This window comes from Pteropus vampyrus, unplaced genomic scaffold, assembly GCF_000151845.1.
Source record: "Pteropus vampyrus isolate Shadow unplaced genomic scaffold, Pvam_2.0 Scaffold310, whole genome shotgun sequence".
NCBI classification, from domain to species: Eukaryota; Metazoa; Chordata; class Mammalia; order Chiroptera; family Pteropodidae; genus Pteropus; species Pteropus vampyrus.
The window spans coordinates 924,342-942,254 of record NW_011889091.1 but is presented as its reverse complement, the minus strand read 5'-3'; the positions used below and the strand labels follow the sequence as shown (position 1 = coordinate 942,254).

Below are 17,913 nucleotides of genomic sequence, written 5' to 3'. Positions count from 1 at the left end.
ATGAAGAGAGAAATAAAAGACTCTCCCAGGTAGTGTGGACCAAGATGCTTTGATTTGAAAGAGCACATTCAGAATAAGGGATCAATTTGAACCTTATTTACTTCTGTTATGATGCAATAACTTATGAGTTGTATGTAATTGATGTATGAAATTGTCTTGTAGACAGGTGCATTCTAAACCCAATTTTAATATATTGACTATAGACTTCACCTCATGAACACTAACTCATATTTATAGCAATGCTGTTTGTAAAGTTGTTTTCTGAAGGTAATTTTAAATATTGTAGTCTTGTATGCTGTCATCATCCTTGTTGTTACTGAATTATGCTAAGTGTTTGACATATATGATACTACTGAATCCTTTAATAACCCTATGAAGTAGTACTTATTAGCCACATTTTATAGATAAGGGACGTGAGATCTAGAAAATTGCCCAAAATAATACAGTTATAGACGTTGGAGCTAGGATTTAAATCTAGATCTGACTTCAAATCTATTATCCTGCTTGTCTCCCATTGTACACCAGTTTACTATAAAATATGATGCTTATAATTAAGCACTGCAGTCTGTTCCAGATTTGGAAGTAATTTTTATATCCCTTTTTGGGGATACTGTATTTTCATTAATGTGGTCCAATATTGAATGAAGCTTTTTGGTCATTGTCAAAGTATAAAGTTTATGGAATAGAGGTAACCTTTTCAATTTTAGCCTGTTGAGGTTATTGCAGGTGAGAAGTATTAACAGTTATAGAAATTAAACTGAATTTTGCAATGTAGTTTAGAAACATGAGTAGTTAGGACAAGTGAGAGGAACACTGCTTTTGAGTCACAAGAACTTGGCTTTAGTTGCATCTTTCGCACTTTTAATAACCAACCAGAGACCAGAGAGTACCTTTCTGTGTCCAAGCTTGATGAGGTTTTGTGATTCTGATTCTTTATTATTATGACCATGATTTTAGTTGGATAAAATATGAAAAAATAAGATGCAGGTAACACTCGATTTTACTTTTCAGTGCTGCGTAAGTTAACTGTCAATGGATTTGTGGAACCTCATAAGAACATGGAGGTGATGGTAAGTAAAAGAAGTAATTGATTCTTTGTGACTTTGGGAAAGTGGTATTTTCCTGAAAATTTTATAGTGTGGTTTTTTGGGGTTTTTTTTGTTTTTTGTTTTTGCTTTTTATACTTGGCATTCATTTAAAAGCTTATTAAGTGACAATCTAGGGTTTTTTTGCAGGGTTTTTTTTTTTTTTTACCATTTTGTATATGTTAATTATACTTATGGACTTATGGTTATTCAAAGCAGCTATTGTGTGAAAGAGAGGAAATAGGTCTAGAATAGTTCTCAAGATGACATGGTACATTGAGAGTGTTAATTTGAATTTGAATTCAAGTGAACTCTTGTGAATTTGATTGCTATTGTAACATTATCAGGTGCATCACAGTTATTTATATCCTTTATATATTCTTTTGTCTGTTTTTATATATTTCAAATGAATTTGCTTTCTGTTGGTGTACACTGCTAAGTAAGCATCATTAAAGGCTCCCTTCCTGCAGTCATCATGTCTAAGCCAGAATCTCCCAAAGAGCTCAAACAGCCACGGAAGCTCTTCATTGGAGTTCTGACCTTTGAAACACCGATGAGAGTCTGAGGAGCCATTTTGAACAATCGGGAATGCTCACAGACTGTGTGGTAATGAGAGATCCAGACACTGTGCTCCAGAGGCTTTGGGTTTGTCACGTATGCCACTGTGAGGAGGTGGATACAGACATGAATGCAAGGCCACACAAGGTAGATGGAAGAGTCGTGGCACCAAAGATGGCTGTCTCAAGAGAAGATTCTCAAAGACCTGGTTGTGCCCACTTAACCGTGAAAAAGATTTTTGTTGGTGGTATTAAGGAACATATTGAAGAACACCTAAGAGGTTGTTTAGAACAGTTTGGGAAAATCCAAGTGATTGAAATCATGACTGATGGACGCAATGGCAAGAAGAGAGGCTTTGCTTTATAAATCTTTGATGATCATGACTCTAGATAAGACCATCATTCAGAAATCCCACACTGTGAATGGCTACAACTGTGAAGTAAGGAAGGACCTATCTAAGCAAGGGGTGGCTAGTGCTTCATCCAGCCAAAGAGGTCGAAGTGATTCTGGAAACTTTGGTGGTGGTCCTGGAGGTTTTGGTGGGAGTGACAACTTTAGTTGAGGAGGAATCTTCAGTGGTCGAGATGGCTTTGGTGGCAGCTGTGGTGTTGGAGGATGTGGTGGCAGTGGGGATGGGGATAATGGATTTGGTAATGATGGAAGCAGTTTTAAAGGTGGTGGAATCTACAATAATTTTGGCGGTTACAATAATCAATCTTCAAATTTTGGACTCATGAGAGGAGGAAACTTTGGAGGCAGAAGCTCTGGTCCCTGTGGTGGTGGAGGCGATGCTTTGCTAACCCATGAAACCTAGGTGGCTGTGGCGGTTGCAGCAGCAGCAGCAGCAGTAGCTCTGGCAATGACAGAAGGTTTAAATTACTGCTAGGAACGAAAGCTTAGCAGGAAAGGAGAACCAGAGATGTGACGGGAAGCTACAGGTTATAACAGATTTGTGAACTCAGCTAGGCACAATGGTAGCAGGGCCTACCTGCTACAGAAAAGACATGTTTTAGACAATCCTCATGTATGGGCAAAAAACTAGAGGACTGTATTTGTGACTAATTGTATAGCAGGTTATTTTGGTTTCTGTGCTGTGGAAAGTGTAAAGCATTCCAACGAAGGGTTTTAATGTAGTTTTATTTTATTTTATTTTTTTGCACCCATGCTGTTGATTGCTAACTAATAGTCTGTTCATAATGCTGAATAAATATGTCTTTTAAAATAAAGTACAAATTAGTAGTTAAAAAACAATTATGGGGATGTAGAGTACAGCATAGAGAATATAGTCAATATTATTGTAATGGCTGTGTATAGTGCCTGATGAGTGCTAGAGTAATCGGGGGATCACTTCATAAATTATATAAATGTCTAGCTATTATACTGCACATATGAAACTAATATAAAATAAGTAAATGAAAAATTATCCTCTTATTATAACATTTATACTTTCTTTTTGCAATCAATTAAAAAAATAATATACAAGAGGGGAAAACTCCACTGATAAGCCCAACAAGTTTTAATGTGTATTCATTGGTGGTATAGTGTCTTTTCTTCCTTATGAAAAAATATATGGCTGCATATATTTCATCTCGATACAAAATGGGATTGTATTATATTTACTCAGATCTATGTTAGTTTTAACAGTGAGTTTAGGTCAGCCGAAGCATTGCTTTCTGAGGATTACTTTAGGGGACTACACAGAAATTGTGGAGAAGTACATCTAATTGGGTCTTTGGGTCTTTCCTTACTTCACAATTGTAGCCATTCACAGTATGGTATTTCTGACCAGAGCCATTCCTTTTCTTTGTTTGTTTGCTTTTGTGTATTGGTAAGATTTTGATTGAAATAATGATTCTATTGTTAAAAGAAGTTAAAAACTGCTAATATACATCATTATAACGTGATAACTATTTTGTTTTATAAAAGTGTTACATGCTTATTTTTTTAAAAGTTAAACATAGAAAAAGAAACAGGAAATTTAAAAAGTCACTTAAAAACTTACTGCCAGAGGAGGCAGCTCTAGAGCCGTTTGTCCCCAGGCAAGGTCAGCCCGACCGTGTTCTTCGACATCACCCTCTCGACAGAGAGCCCTTGGGTCGCGTCTCCTTCTAGCTGTTTACAGACAAAGTTCCAAAGACAGCAGAAAACTTTCGTGCTCTGAGTACTGGGGAGAAAGGATTTGGTTATAAAAGTTCCTGCTTTCACGGAATTATTCCAGGATTTATGTGCCAGGATGGTGACTTCACATACCATAATGGCATAGGTGGGAAGTCCATCTATGGGGAGAAATTTGATGATGAGAATTTCATCCTGAAGCATACAGGTCCTAGCATCTTGTCCATGGCAAATGCTGGACCCAACACAGATGGTTCCCAGTTTTTCATCTGCACTGCCAGGACTGAGTGGTTGGATGGCAAGCATGTGATCTTTTCAAGGTGAAAGAGGGCATGAATATTGTGGAGGCCATGGAGCGTTTTGGGTCCAGGAATGAATGGCACGACCAGCAAGAAGATCACCATTGCTGACTGTGGACAACTCTAATAAATTTGACTTGTTTTATCTTAAAAAAAAAAAAAAAAAAAACTTACCATCAGAGATACTGCTAAAATTTGGAAATATCCTTTAAGATATCTTATGCATATTTTTTCAGATACACTTTCCTTCTTCCTCAATTTTACATAAGTGGGAACTCTGTGCTATTTCGTTACTTGCTTTTTCTTAAATTTAGTATATTATGGATAATTTTCTCATGTCGGCAATATTTTATATGTCATGTAGTGATTGCGTGGTAAATCCATATTACTATCAGTGGACTAATTTAAAAAATAAAATTAATATAGGTTTTCAATAATTTACTTGTCCAATTTACTGAATGTCTATTGATGGACATATAGATTGTTTCCAGTTTTGAATTGTTGATAAACGATGTTGAAATGAACATTTGGATATATATGTCACTGTGTACTTTTCCAATGATATCTTTAGGATAAATTCCTAGAAATAGAAATGCTGGGTTAAAGTGTACGCACATTTATAGTATTGATTAAAGTTACCAAATTGCCAGAGGAGATATTTCAAAAACCAATCACTATTTTAAATACTGATAGATTTAAAATATTTATATTTATTGCCATACTGCTAAAAACAGTTTTCAGAAACCAATTTGATAGCTCCCCCTCAATTCCCTCTCTAGAATGTAAGTGCCATGAAGGCAGAGACTTTTTGTTTTATTCACTATTCACCCCAGAGCTTGGAACAGTCTCTGCCATATAGTAAATGCTCAATAGTTATTTGTTAAGTGGGTGAATGTATGATATGGTAGGAACATAATGTCAAAAGGATCACTAATTCTTAATTTATGTAATATATTTATTCTGAGTTTTATAAAATTATATAAACTAAAATATTGATTATGTTTGTCTTTTTTCCAGCAAAACTGAATTGATTTAAATCACATTCTTATAAACTGGATACTGTTAGTATTTTGTGAGCCTTTGGCTTTCCTTTGAGAGTCTGTCTTCTTGCTGCAGAAACTACACATCAGCCTTTTCTTAGCTATAATGTGTATTGTAGCATTTAAGGTATATTGCTTGAGTAGTTAGAGGATAGAATTTTAACAAATTAAGATGTCTTTTCAAATAACAAAGATCTTAAAATAACATGGAACTTAAAAAGTGTTTAAGAAGTACTGTACGATAGCAGTGAGATTTTAGTTTCTTGAGGCACATAGACTTGGTTTTGAATCTCGACTTGGCATTTTCTTAATAGCATGACCCCTGGCGATTATCCCCTCTGGTACTCAGTTTCCTTTTTTGTAACATGAAGATGAAATAATAGTATCTACCATGTCGGATGTTGTGAGAATTAAGGGAGATAATGATTTTGTAACAAGTTCAGCAACTAAGTCTGTTCTTTAAAGTATCATTTTGATTTGAGTTATTTTCCGTTTTGTAACATTAGTCAAGTTATTTTATTTGGACTACAGATTAGTCAGCTGTCTGTAATTCTATAAATTCCTAATTCTCTTGATGAGCTTATCAAAATTGATATCTTTTATAATATTCTGCTTTCTTTGGAGAACCCTGACTGGTGTACTAATTTTATTTAAAAGAAAATAGAATAAAATTCCTTCTATCTTATAGTTACTCTATGGGACCATTAGACCCTTGTATAAAATAAGATGCATATGGGATCTCAGTGATCTTGTTCTTCCTATATTGAAACATTTTGCTATTGTATCATCCTAGGAATTATTTTATTGTTACTTATCATTACTTATCAGTTATTCTCAACTGTGCTTGAAAAGACTGAAATAGTATGAAAATAGAAGAATGATATGGCATTGCCAGAAATATGAAGCATTACCAGAAGTGTTGTCCTGCAGTTTGCCTACTGTAGTACATCAGCTTTCAAGAAGGTATAAAAAGAAGACTGGAAACACTATTTTTTTTTTTACTCTACTTTTAGCTTTTGTTTAACACAATTGAGAATTCAGAATTTTTCATTTTCTGCCCAAAATGTCAGAGAAGAAAATTGACAGAGGAAGATGTTTCAGAATTTTTAGATGAATTAGAAAAGATCAATGCTGAAAGAGACCGAGAGCAGCACTCTAGATCTTAATAATGATGGTGAAACTGTTTAAGTGAAATCTCAGCTTCCAAGTCTTCACACGATGGTATCCTAGTTGAATTACCTCAACCTCAAGAATTGACTACTGAACTCTATATTTCCAGGGACAAAGAGGAAATATAGCAAACTATTCTAGTCAATCATTGTGTGGAAAGCCTTCATCATATAGTATTTTGTGACAAACACCTAGACCATCCCATTTGCTAAAAAGAAATGTGACATCTTTTATGATGTTTATACTCCAAAATTTATTGATACAAAAAAGCCTGTGATGTTTAAATTCTTAAAAATTTTAATAAAGTTTTTCATTACACCTTTATATATAACATGTAAAATCTCCATAATGTGTCTTAAAATATATATCAAAAAATAAAGGTTTATTAGACCCATATGGTAAAAGGTAATGCTTGTTTTCTCTGATATCTGGAGGGTAATGTATTTAACACTTGAGATTAAGAACCTCTGCTTTAAATAATTGGTACATATTTATGTGTGTATTGAGTACTTATTATTACCAAATACTGTTCCTGGGTTCTGAGATAGAGTAATAAAGCAAAGTGCTTGCTCTCAAGGAGCTTACATTCTAGTGTGAGGAAATGGATAATAGACAAACAATATGTCAGGGCTGTGAAGAAAAATTAACAGGAAAACAGTATTTAGTGAAATATGCTTAATAAATAATATTTTACTGCAAAGCAGTTTAGATAACTGAAATGAGACATTGCAGAGATGAAATATAATATGGTAGCCCCGCCCCCCCATCTGTTGTTTCACTTTCCTTGGTTTCAGTTACCCACAGACAGTTGTGGTCCAAATATATTAAATGGAAAATTCCAGAATAAACAACTCATAAGTTTTAAATTGCTCATCATTTTGCGTAGTATAATAAAATCTCATGCTGTTCTGCTCCATACTTATACAGCCCACTTTATCCCCCAGGATGAGAATCATCTCTTTGTCTAGCATATCCACGTTGTATACATCGTATATACTACTATTAGTCACTTAGTAGCTATCTCGGTTATCAGATCGAATTTGAGAGAGAGAGGCAAGGAAGGGGTGAGGGGAGAGAAGGAGACCACATTCACATAACTTTTATTATACTATATTATTATAATTGTTTTGTTATTTAGTTATTGTTGTTAATCTCTTATTGTGCCTAATTTATAAATTAAACTATCATAAGTATGTATGTATAGGAAAAAACATAGTTTAGGTAAGGTTTTGTACTAGCCAGGGTTTTGGGCATCCACTGGAGGTTTGGAACTTATTCCCTGTGGATAAAGGGGACGACTTCAGTTATTTTCTTGTCTAAGACTTGTTTATAGTAGGGAAATGTTTTCTACTTTATTTAATTTTAACTTTTTAAAATGATATAGTAGATATGCTTTTGTATCCCTGAAAAAAGTATAAGGTAAATGTTTATAACAGAATAAATTGAGACACTTTAAAAATATATTCTTTTCTAGGGTTTTTTACATGGAATATTTGACCGTCTAAAACAATTTCTGGAATGCAGTAAGTACTTCCATGACAGTGATTTTTACTGTAGAATCGTTATTCATTAATAGCTTCTGCTCTGCAATTGCAAATCTGGAGAGAGGCTAAAATCTTGTATTTTGATAATTAATTCTCTGAGGTTAAGTTGGAAGCTTAGTTTTGTTTTCACATACCTGTCTTTTCTTTAGTATTGAGGAAACTGTCTTTTAAAAAAAGAAATCTACTTTGTGTTTATATCTTTTTCTATATTTCTATTGCTACTACTCTTTTCTGTGCAGATGTCTACAACAGTCATGTTTAACAAATAATCTTTACGTGTAGACCCTATGCATTTGTTGTTTAGGTTTCTTATAGATTGCTTCTTTTAGTACATTTTACATATCTATATGATATAAATGTCCTTAAATCCCTTGTCCATTTCAATTTGTAAATCCCTTGTCTGTTAACCTTCACTGGCTTATCTTTAAGGCTCTTTTAATCCACTACCCCACACAAGAGAATTTGATGTTTACATTTGTGTTGTATTATACTGGTGGTCTTTTTTTTTTTTTTTTATGCTGGGGTTTTTTTTATCCTTTTCTGTTTCCCGTGTTGTAAGCACCTTTGCTCAGGATACACATACACGTGGGCATGCACACACATGTATATGTATCCTGTATACACATACAGGTATGTATATCTTATATACATGTGTGTTTTTATGTATATGTGTTTGTATTTGAGGACTTATTACCCTTAGGAGATATTTTAATGTACTCACTTTTAGGGTGTTACTGATTGTTTCATGTCAGTCATTTTCAGTTTAGTAAAAATACTGTGGATACTATTGCCAGGTACTGTGTATGCAAAGATAAATAAGACACTTGATATAATGTAGTTTATTTTTCTAAAGATGGTATTTTTTCTTTGATTATCCCTATGGGAGAAGCAGAAGGAGAGGAGAATGGGATAAATGATGAGACAGAATATGAAGAGTATGATTAGAGAGCAGAGTAGTTGAGGGGCTGATGGACATTATTCTGATACAAAATTTAATTATTATACTGGGGAAATTATCAGAAGAAATTTTCAGAGATACAGGAAAAATAATGAGTATTTTAATCTTTGAGACCTTATTTTTACATGTTGCTTGAAAAGTATTTCAACTATGACTAATTTAAATTTTTGAAAATGTGACATAATTTATGGATAAAATTGTTGCCCTTTTACATTGAAATGTCCTCCATTTGTATTATTTTAGGATTAATTTTGTGAAACATGGCACTGAGGATTACTGTGTCTGATAAGTGCAAATCTTGGTATTGTTTTATAAAAACTATTTTTGTAGTTTATTGAGAGTTGCAAATGCACAATAATGAATTCCTTCTGCAAAATATGCAAAAACATATAAGTATTTTTGTTAAAAGTTTTGTCATTTTCTTAGTTTGTAATTTATAGACTATTATAAACTGTACTAATATTTGAAATATATTTTCAACAGGTAGAAGTATAGGTACAGATAATGTATGTAGAGATAGACTGGAAAAGACCATTATTCTTTTTACTAAAGTGGTAAGTTTTCTTTTTATCTTAACTATGTTTTCTCAAATGAAATACACATGCAAATTCAATAAGGAAAATGGTATTTTTATAAGCATAAATTTTTACTTTTGTGTAACTTATCTCCTCTTTATAGGAATATATATTTAAAAAAACTTTTGTATTTCGAAGCCTTTTGAATGCATATAATAATTAAACTTATATACCATACGTTATAGTGTCTAAGTCACCTTGGTCTAAAAAGTCAGTTCTAATAACTGTTTAACTGTTAGGGAAGTTGATTCCTCTAAAACTCATTATTCTCATACCCACTGGAAAAAAAAAACAGATAAAGAAGATACCAGTGTATCTGAGCAGGAAGTAGATAAGAGTATCAGGCAGTATAATATCAGGAAGTTTGTATATTCACAATGATAGAGTATCATCATCGAATTAAACATCTTTTGAATAGAATTATATGGATGCACTCACTGCTAGGCAATGTATATACATTTCTGATGAAATTAAGTTTTATAAAAATATTAATTTTTATGGAAATTTGGGCCTTGGGGTTGGGAAAGTACAAAGAATTGGGTTATAGCAATCAGGAAGACCTGGTTTGAGGACTGCATTTTACTGAAACAGGTGGTTGAAGACAGGTGGCAGTGTCTAAACCTTTAGCCTACTTCTCCTTTTTCATTGAAGGTTCATTAATAAGATTGAGGTTGTCTGTTCCTTGGGAGGGGAAAATAAGGAATAGAATTGAGCTGTTTTTCTTTTTGTGGTTAGATAGCAGTTTCTTTTAGTTCATTTGTCTCCATTTCCAACTCTCATGTTCTAAATAGCCTCAATAGCAAAGGCACACCTAATCTTCCAAGAGCCAGTATAAAATTAACTTAGATTCCTTAAGTTAAGAACAAAACGCACAAAACAAAGTAAAATAAGATGATGTGGTTAGTCAATAGGGCTCTGCAGTATTCATAAATAATTTCATTTAAGAAACTCATATTTATGATCTCTGACTTTATTAAAACTTTAAAAATTGTAACATTTCAAATATGCCTCCAAATAGGATTGAATACTTTGAATAGCTTCAGCAGTTGTCAACATATGGTCATGGTCAATTCTGTTTTGTCTATGTGCTTCCTCTTCCTCCCCTCCTAGCTGGTTGTTTTAAAGCAAATCCAGATATCATACAGTATTATCTGTAAATATTTGAATATATGTCTTTAAGTGATAAGGGATTAACAAAACACAATCTTAACATGGTTATCACATTTAAAAAGTAGGAACGACTTCTTAATATCTAAATATTTAGTCAGTTTTCAGATTTCTCTCAGATTTTTTCTACTTGGTTTGAATTAGAATTCAATGGTGTCAGTTCTTTTCATCCTTTTTTTTTTTTTTTTTTTTTTTTGCCTTGCTATTTATTTGTTGAGGTAACAACATTTCCTGTAGAGTTTTTCCTGTTTTGGATTTGGCTGTTTGCATCCTAATGTGTTTGTTATTTAACATGTTTGTCTTTATCCCCCTCTCCTCCTCCTCTCATCTTTCTTACAAATTTGTAGTTAGATTTAGAGACTTGATCACATTCAGGCTTTTTTTTTCTGTGTGGCCTACATCCATTTTCATTAGGGGTCACAAAATGGTCGCATTCTAATTCTATTACTCCTTTTGTGCTTATGAGCTGGAATTCTTCTATAAAGAAGAAATGTCCCTCATCAACTATTTGATGCCTCAAAATACAGTTCATGCAGGAAAAACAGAATAACATTTTGATTCTTTGCTTTTGTTATAAATGGGTCCTTGAATTATATTGTTTTGCTTAATGTTATTTCATATACAGTGTGGATGAGATTCTGTAGGAACTTAATGCTTGTTTATATCAATTAATGTATGGTAAAAATGATTTTGTTATATATCATTTCAAGAACCTATTGATGTTAAGTGAGGACTTAATGTACTTTTTAAAGGCCTTTTGTTTACTTAAATTTTTTGTGTTATAGTTACCCATTGTTAACAAATTATGAAGTGGGTCTGTTTTGGACCTTGTATTAGAAATAATGGAAAGGGCTGGTTAGGAGATATCTGATATAATCCACAATACATGATGTAAATCAAAAAAAGTATATTACATGTATATTACACATATATTACATGTATATGATATGTGAAACTGCATATACACAGACTCCCCACCAAGGTTCAAAACTTGCTGAACGTTTATTAGCAAAGTTATCAGATGTACTTACGGGTGAATATGTTCCTGTATTAATTTAGGGAAAATACATTTTATTTATTTATATTTTTTTGTAGCTTTTGGACTTCTTGGATCAGCATCCTTTTTCATTTACTCCTCTAATTCAGAGATCACTGGAATTTTCTGTAAGCTATGTATTTACAGAAGTTGGTGAAGGGGTTACATTTGAACGATTCATTGTCCAATGCATGAATCTTATTAAGATGATTGTCAAAAATTATGCCTATAAGCCATCCAAAAATTTTGAAGGTAATGCTTTTACTGGTAGTTTTATTTTTTAACTTTTTCTATGTTAATTGAAGTGTGAAGTAATTGCTATTTTCATGTAATTTTTTTTTTTGAAATTCATTTATTTAAGTCTGAAAAATAAAATGTTGCTGGGACATAAACTAGAGATAAGGGTTCAAGTCTTATTATGTGAATGCCAGCTTTTAAAAACCATATAATGCATTTAGCAAACTGTCTTATGTAGCACAATAGAAGATCAGTTGAAGCCTGGGGACTTTAAGATTAAAGTACTACAATAATCACTGCAGCTCATGTTGTAGGCTGTATTTATTTGTATGATTAAAATTTTTCTCTGACTATATAAAGTGGGGTTGCTTCCAGACAGGTTAAATTGTTGTATTATTTGGGATTCATTTGTGTGCATATGTACCAAGATGAATGAGAAATTCTTGTAGGAGAGAGAAAGACATATATAAGTAAGTCACTTCAGTTTAGATTGATAATATGGCATGATAATGTACAAGCTATAGTGGTAGGAAAGAAGCAAGACTAATGTGTGTGTGGTATGAATAAAAGAAAAGTCTTTGAGGTTTGTCCATAATAAAAATGAACATTTATACACCACTGTATCTTTTCTTCCAAAAGTATATTTTTAAATTTATTTGTTTTTCATAATCCAACTTGGGTGTAGAACGTACAATTAACTTGAAAATTTTATTTTTCTAGATAGCAGCCCTGAAACCCTTGAAGCTCATAAGATTAAGATGGCCTTCTTCACATATCCCACTTTGACAGAGATATGTAGAAGATTAGTCTCTCATTATTTTCTGTTAACTGAAGAAGAACTGACAATGTGGGAAGAAGACCCCGAAGGCTTTAGTAAGAATCAGTTTTTCAGTTTTCACATGGCTTTTCTCCTCCTTTCATAAATAGATATCATCTATTTGAATTATAGTTATAATAACACATTGTATTTTAACATGGCACTTTCGATGTGAGAATACTGGTTTTTAAAAATTAACTTATCCTCTCTTGCTAGCCATTAGAAAATATTGAGGAGCAGAAGATGAGTGACCTTTTCAAATATATAGAATTTTCTCTAGAAAGGGACCTTTTTAATTTTTAGTAATTATAGATATGTAGTTTAAAACAAAAATATAAAATTAACTGCCAATCTTTTATCATGTTAGTTTCTACTTTGTGATTCATTGCATAATATTTTTAATTTGTAGAAATTTTTACCTCGGAAAGGTATTCTGGAGATGAAAATTTCTGAATTGCTGATTGGGTTACCTATTTAAATTTTTAATTTAAAATACATTTTTTGGTAGTTAAAATGTTTTTAACAAATCTTTTTACCTTTTTGAATTTTATTAGTCGATAAGGCGAATACATCTATCTGGGCCCTTGCTACAGAAAGTCAAGGAATTGTGTGTCTCATGAAGAAGTAACTCTGTGTGAATAAAGTGCCTTTGTGTGAATTACTTTGGTTATGGTTGGGCATAGGCTAGATTTTAGAGCCTCTACTTATCTCTCTCGCTGGGTGCCTTTTTGTAATTATAGACATATGTTTCCTAATATTTTAAGAATGCCCGAAGCATTCTGGAAGACTTTTCTTCCTTTTGTCATTTGAAAATAATTTAGTTCATAAAAAAATACAATAGTACACTCTACAGTACATTTTTTTTGTTTTTGTCTGTTAGCTAAAATCTTGTTTCTTATTGCTTCCTTTATGCAGAATATGTAATATTGTAACTGAAATATTGAATCCCCAGATTTTTAAAAGTCCTTATAGTGTTTTACTTTAAATGTGGGAAATTTATGGAAAATGTAACTAATCATTTTGTGAAACATGATTATTGTATTGAAATGAAATGTTTCTCAGGATTGTAGAGATAGTGTCTGATCAGGTGATATCAGATACTCTGGAAGAGACAAATACTTTGAGCTTTTTCCATACATAATTTTTAATGAAAGCGAGTGCTTATGGATGAAAGCACTTGATAGGTGACTGTGACATATACAGATATGATTTATAGTAATTTAGTAGTAGTTTATAGTAATCTATATAAAACCTTGTGTTTCCAAGGATTTGCGTTTAGTGTTCCTTTTAAAACAATTCACAGAAATATTAAACTAATATTTAAAATTTTTGTTTTTCAAACTGAGATTTTGGAAACTATTATTTCTGGAGAGCATTATTTGTCATATTTTTAATTGTAGCAGTGGAAGAAACAGGAGGAGATTCTTGGAAATACAGTTTGAGGGTAAGTATTGATGAAAGAAAAAATGATAGGGAAAAGCTTAATGTTTTGATAACTCTTAGTAGAGAATGATACTCTCCCGAAGATTCCAAATATTAAGTCAGATAGATAGGAAACTATAATTACAATAATCTATATTTGAGAGGAAAGTACTTAATAAAATATGAACTTTAATCTGAAAAACATTTTTTCATTAAGTTGGGGATTTACAAATTAGACTTTTCTTCATTTTGTAGTCATTTTGATTGGGAAGTAATTGCTGTTGTAGAAATAAGAAATAAGTTCTTGAAAGTGAACATTAGCTCTTTTCAACTAGAATGATTTTTATTTCCTTTGAAGTATTTCAGTAATTATAAAGCTTCTGTTGATAACATTATTTCTTGTAACCACTTAGTATGATTCTGAGACCAGCTCATTGCTTTTAGTTATAGAATTATTTTTAAATGTACGTTTATTAATATGGCCAACCTTTAAGGAAGATTTATCAAATGCAGTCTTTGAGCTATTCTTATTGTGAAGACATGTGTTTACATAATTTACCATTGTTTTTCTAAAAATATGTTTTGCTGTTTTGAGTTTCATAAGCTTATGTAGAAAACCAGAGACATTGTAAATCAGAGAAATTATTAGTTCTTTAAAATTTTTTTAAAATTTGCTTTACAAAAAGAATATAATACCTAGGAATACATTTAACGAAATATGTGAAGGACTTATATAATGAAACTACAAGACTCTATTAAAAGCAATCGAAGCAAATACAAAGAAGGGAAAGATATTCTGTGTTCTTGGATTGGAAGAATCAACATAGTTAAAATGACCATATTACCTAAAGCATTATACAGATTTAATACAATCCCTATCAAAATTTCATCGGCATTTTTTAAAGAAATAGAACAAAAAATCATCAGATTCATATGGAAGCACAAAAGGCTCCGAATTGCCAAAGCCATCCTGAGAAAAAAGAACGAGGCTGGAGGCATTACTCTGCCCGACTTCAAATTATATCACAAAGCGACAGTAATCAAAACGGCATGGTATTGGCAACAAAACAGACACATGGACCCGTGGAACAGAATTGAGAGTCCAGAAGTAAACCCATATTTATATGGGCAAATAATTTTCGACAAAAAAGTGGAAAACATAAAGTGGATAAAGGAAAGCCACTTCAATAAATGGTGCTAGGAAAACTGGAAAGCCACCTGCAAAAGAATGAAACTAGACTGTTGTCTATTACCACATACCAAAATTAACTCAAAATGGATTAAGGACCTGAATATAAGACCTGAAACAATAAAATGCATAGAAAAAAACATAGGAATGAAACTCAAGGACCTTAGAATTAAAGAGGATTTTATGAATTTGACCTCAAAGGCAAGGGAAATAAAAGCAAAAATAAATGAATGGGACTACATCAAACTAAAAAGCTTCTGCTCAGCAAAAGAAACAGTCAACAAGGTAAAGAGACAGCCAGCCAAATGGGAAAATATATTTGCAAGCAACACTTCTGATAAGGGCCTAATATCCTAAATACACAAAGAACTCATACAACTCAGTAACAACAACAACAAAAAAAACAAATGATCCAATCAAAAAATAAACAGAGGATCTGAACAGACACTTCTCCCCAGAGGACATACAAATGGCCAACAAACAAAAAGATGCTCAACATCACTAGCTATTAGAGAAATGCAAATCAAAACCACAATGAGATACCATCTTACACCTGTTAGAATGGCTGTAATCAACAGGACATGTAATAACAAATGCTGGAGAGGATGCGGAGCCAAAGGAACCCTCATATACTGCTGGTGGGACTGCAAATTGGTACAGCCACTATGGAAAACAGTATGGAGGGTCCTCAAAAAACTAAGCATTTTTTAGTGCCAAATGATTTAAACAATGAAATAAACTTTCTGCATATTATGCATTAAATTATTATAATTTGATTTTGTTTCCCATTGTGTTTACAAAAAATAGTAATCTACTTTTTGAAAAGAAAACATTAAGACTTGGAAACATTTTTAGAGTTCTAGGATTTTAAGAATAAGTATTTGCTTTATTATAGAATTAATGTAATTTTCATTAGAAATTTTTTTCCCTTCTAGCCTTGCACTGAAGTACTATTTATAGATATATTCCATGAATATAATCAGACTCTTACTCCCGTACTTCTAGAAATGATGCAGACACTTCAAGGTGAGATATATTTTGCAATATTTTAATTTATCTGTTAATTAATATTCAGTTAAAATAATTTGAACTCCTAATATGTGCATTGCCCTGTTTCCTAGATCATATAAGTATATGAATTTGAGAAAGACTGAATGTGTTCTTTTCTGCAGTCATAGCCTTCAGGATAGAGAACAAGAATGAGCAATTTATGAAAGAAGGCCTTTTTGGCCTTTAATGTGATAGATTTAGCTATTGTAAATTTAATAGCCGCATCAGGGAAATAGGCAGTCAAGTATATTGCTTGGGGAAATAGTCCATCTGGAGCATGTTGTGAGAAGTAGTGGGAGAAAAGGATAAAATAATAAATGTTAGCCTCAGAACAGTGGCTATGGGCATGGAGAGAAGATATCGGATTTAAGAGAGAATGATAAAGTGAAATTTTTAGCACTTGATCATTGTACTTTGTACACAAGGAATTTTAATTATTTAACTGTTAACAATTTGTCATTACTGACTTTTCTACTATACTGTAAATTCCATGGAGGGGGCAGTGATCATATTTGTTTTGTTCACACATTATTCCCAGTGCCTGGCACACTCAGTAACTTTTTGTTGATTAATTGCTTTTGGCAACTAATTGACTTGTGCTGGCCAGGGGAAAGTGATCAGAGATGATCTTGAACTTCAGAGTCTTAATAACAGGGAAAGCAGTTATTAATAGTTGTTGTAGATAGAGCTTTACTTTTGGGGGGTGTGTATGAGGAGCCTTGGAAGAAGAAAAGAAGTTCAAGGACAGAATCTGAGACTTTCACCTTTAGGGCTATGAGGAGGTGAAGACCCTGCAAAAAAAAAAAAAAAGGTAAGAAGCTCTCTCAGATATGAAGAGAAGTATGGATATGAATTCTGGAGAAGAGCATGTTGTCAGAAATGTCCAGTGCTGTAAGAGGAAAGAAGGCAGTAGAATCTTAGACAAAAAATTACTTGATTGGTTGGGTAGGAATCACATTGTAAGGGATCAGGGATTGAGTAGGTGGTGATGTAAGGAAACAACACGAAGAGAATTTGTAGGGAGGGAGATTGCTGATCTCATTTGTAGTAGTTAGAGGGTAGCTCACTTTTTAGGCTTTCCTTCTCTCAAAAACCTAGTAGAGTGTTCCTGCTTAAATTATAAACCAAGGGGGAAAAATGAGCTCTCAGTCAAGTTCTACTGTGGTAATTTTAAAAAATAATTGAGTAGTAATCATATTTTCTTATGGGAATGAAAATACATTTGATTTCTGAATGTATAATTTATTAATTTCTTGATATGGGATTATAGATTCTTAAATTTGATAATATTTATGCTGCTTAAGTTACATTTTTGGTGAAGTTAGAACATTATTCGTTTTCTCCCATCCATTTTTTTTTTTTAAGCTGCTGTAGGAAAGTGGATAAGCTATGTAAGTTACACTCTGATAAGTTGCTGTATGCTGGTAACGTTTTTACTGATTGGAGTTCAGGTTTTATGTCTAGTTCTGGAGCAATTTGCTTATTTAGAGCTGTACTTATTCTAGCTTATTAGACTAGTGAGTTTAAAAATTCATATTTAACAGAAAAGTGCTTTGATACACTCTCTAGAAATCTTTTTATTCTAAAGAAATAGTAATAAACTGTTTTTCATGTCTTAACCATGGTACTCTCCTTTCTGGATAATAGTGCA

The 17,913-nt window shown here is 32.5% G+C and overlaps 1 protein-coding gene and 2 pseudogenes across 6 annotated transcripts in view; all 3 read left to right on the top strand.

Annotated features, from left to right (window-relative positions):
- Window positions 1-17,913, top strand: part of IPO11 (importin 11) — a 169,435-nt gene that overhangs the window by 40,711 nt on the left and 110,811 nt on the right. For 5 of the 6 annotated variants that reach the window (XM_011377348.2, XM_011377349.2, XM_011377350.2 and 2 more), the window contains exons 7-13: window positions 1,012-1,070; window positions 7,742-7,790; window positions 9,253-9,323; window positions 11,607-11,799; window positions 12,505-12,657; window positions 13,948-14,045; window positions 16,148-16,238. In XM_011377348.2, the coding sequence (XP_011375650.1) occupies window positions 1,012-1,070; window positions 7,742-7,790; window positions 9,253-9,323; window positions 11,607-11,799; window positions 12,505-12,657; window positions 13,948-14,045; window positions 16,148-16,238 (714 nt within the window). The remainder of the gene's footprint in view (window positions 1-1,011; window positions 1,071-7,741; window positions 7,791-9,252; window positions 9,324-11,606; window positions 11,800-12,504; window positions 12,658-13,947; window positions 14,046-16,147; window positions 16,239-17,913) is intronic. The other variant, XM_011377351.2, reaches the window with a different exon arrangement.
- LOC105303615 lies at window positions 1,526-2,957 on the top strand (annotated as a pseudogene).
- On the top strand, window positions 3,046-4,227 carry LOC105303616 (annotated as a pseudogene).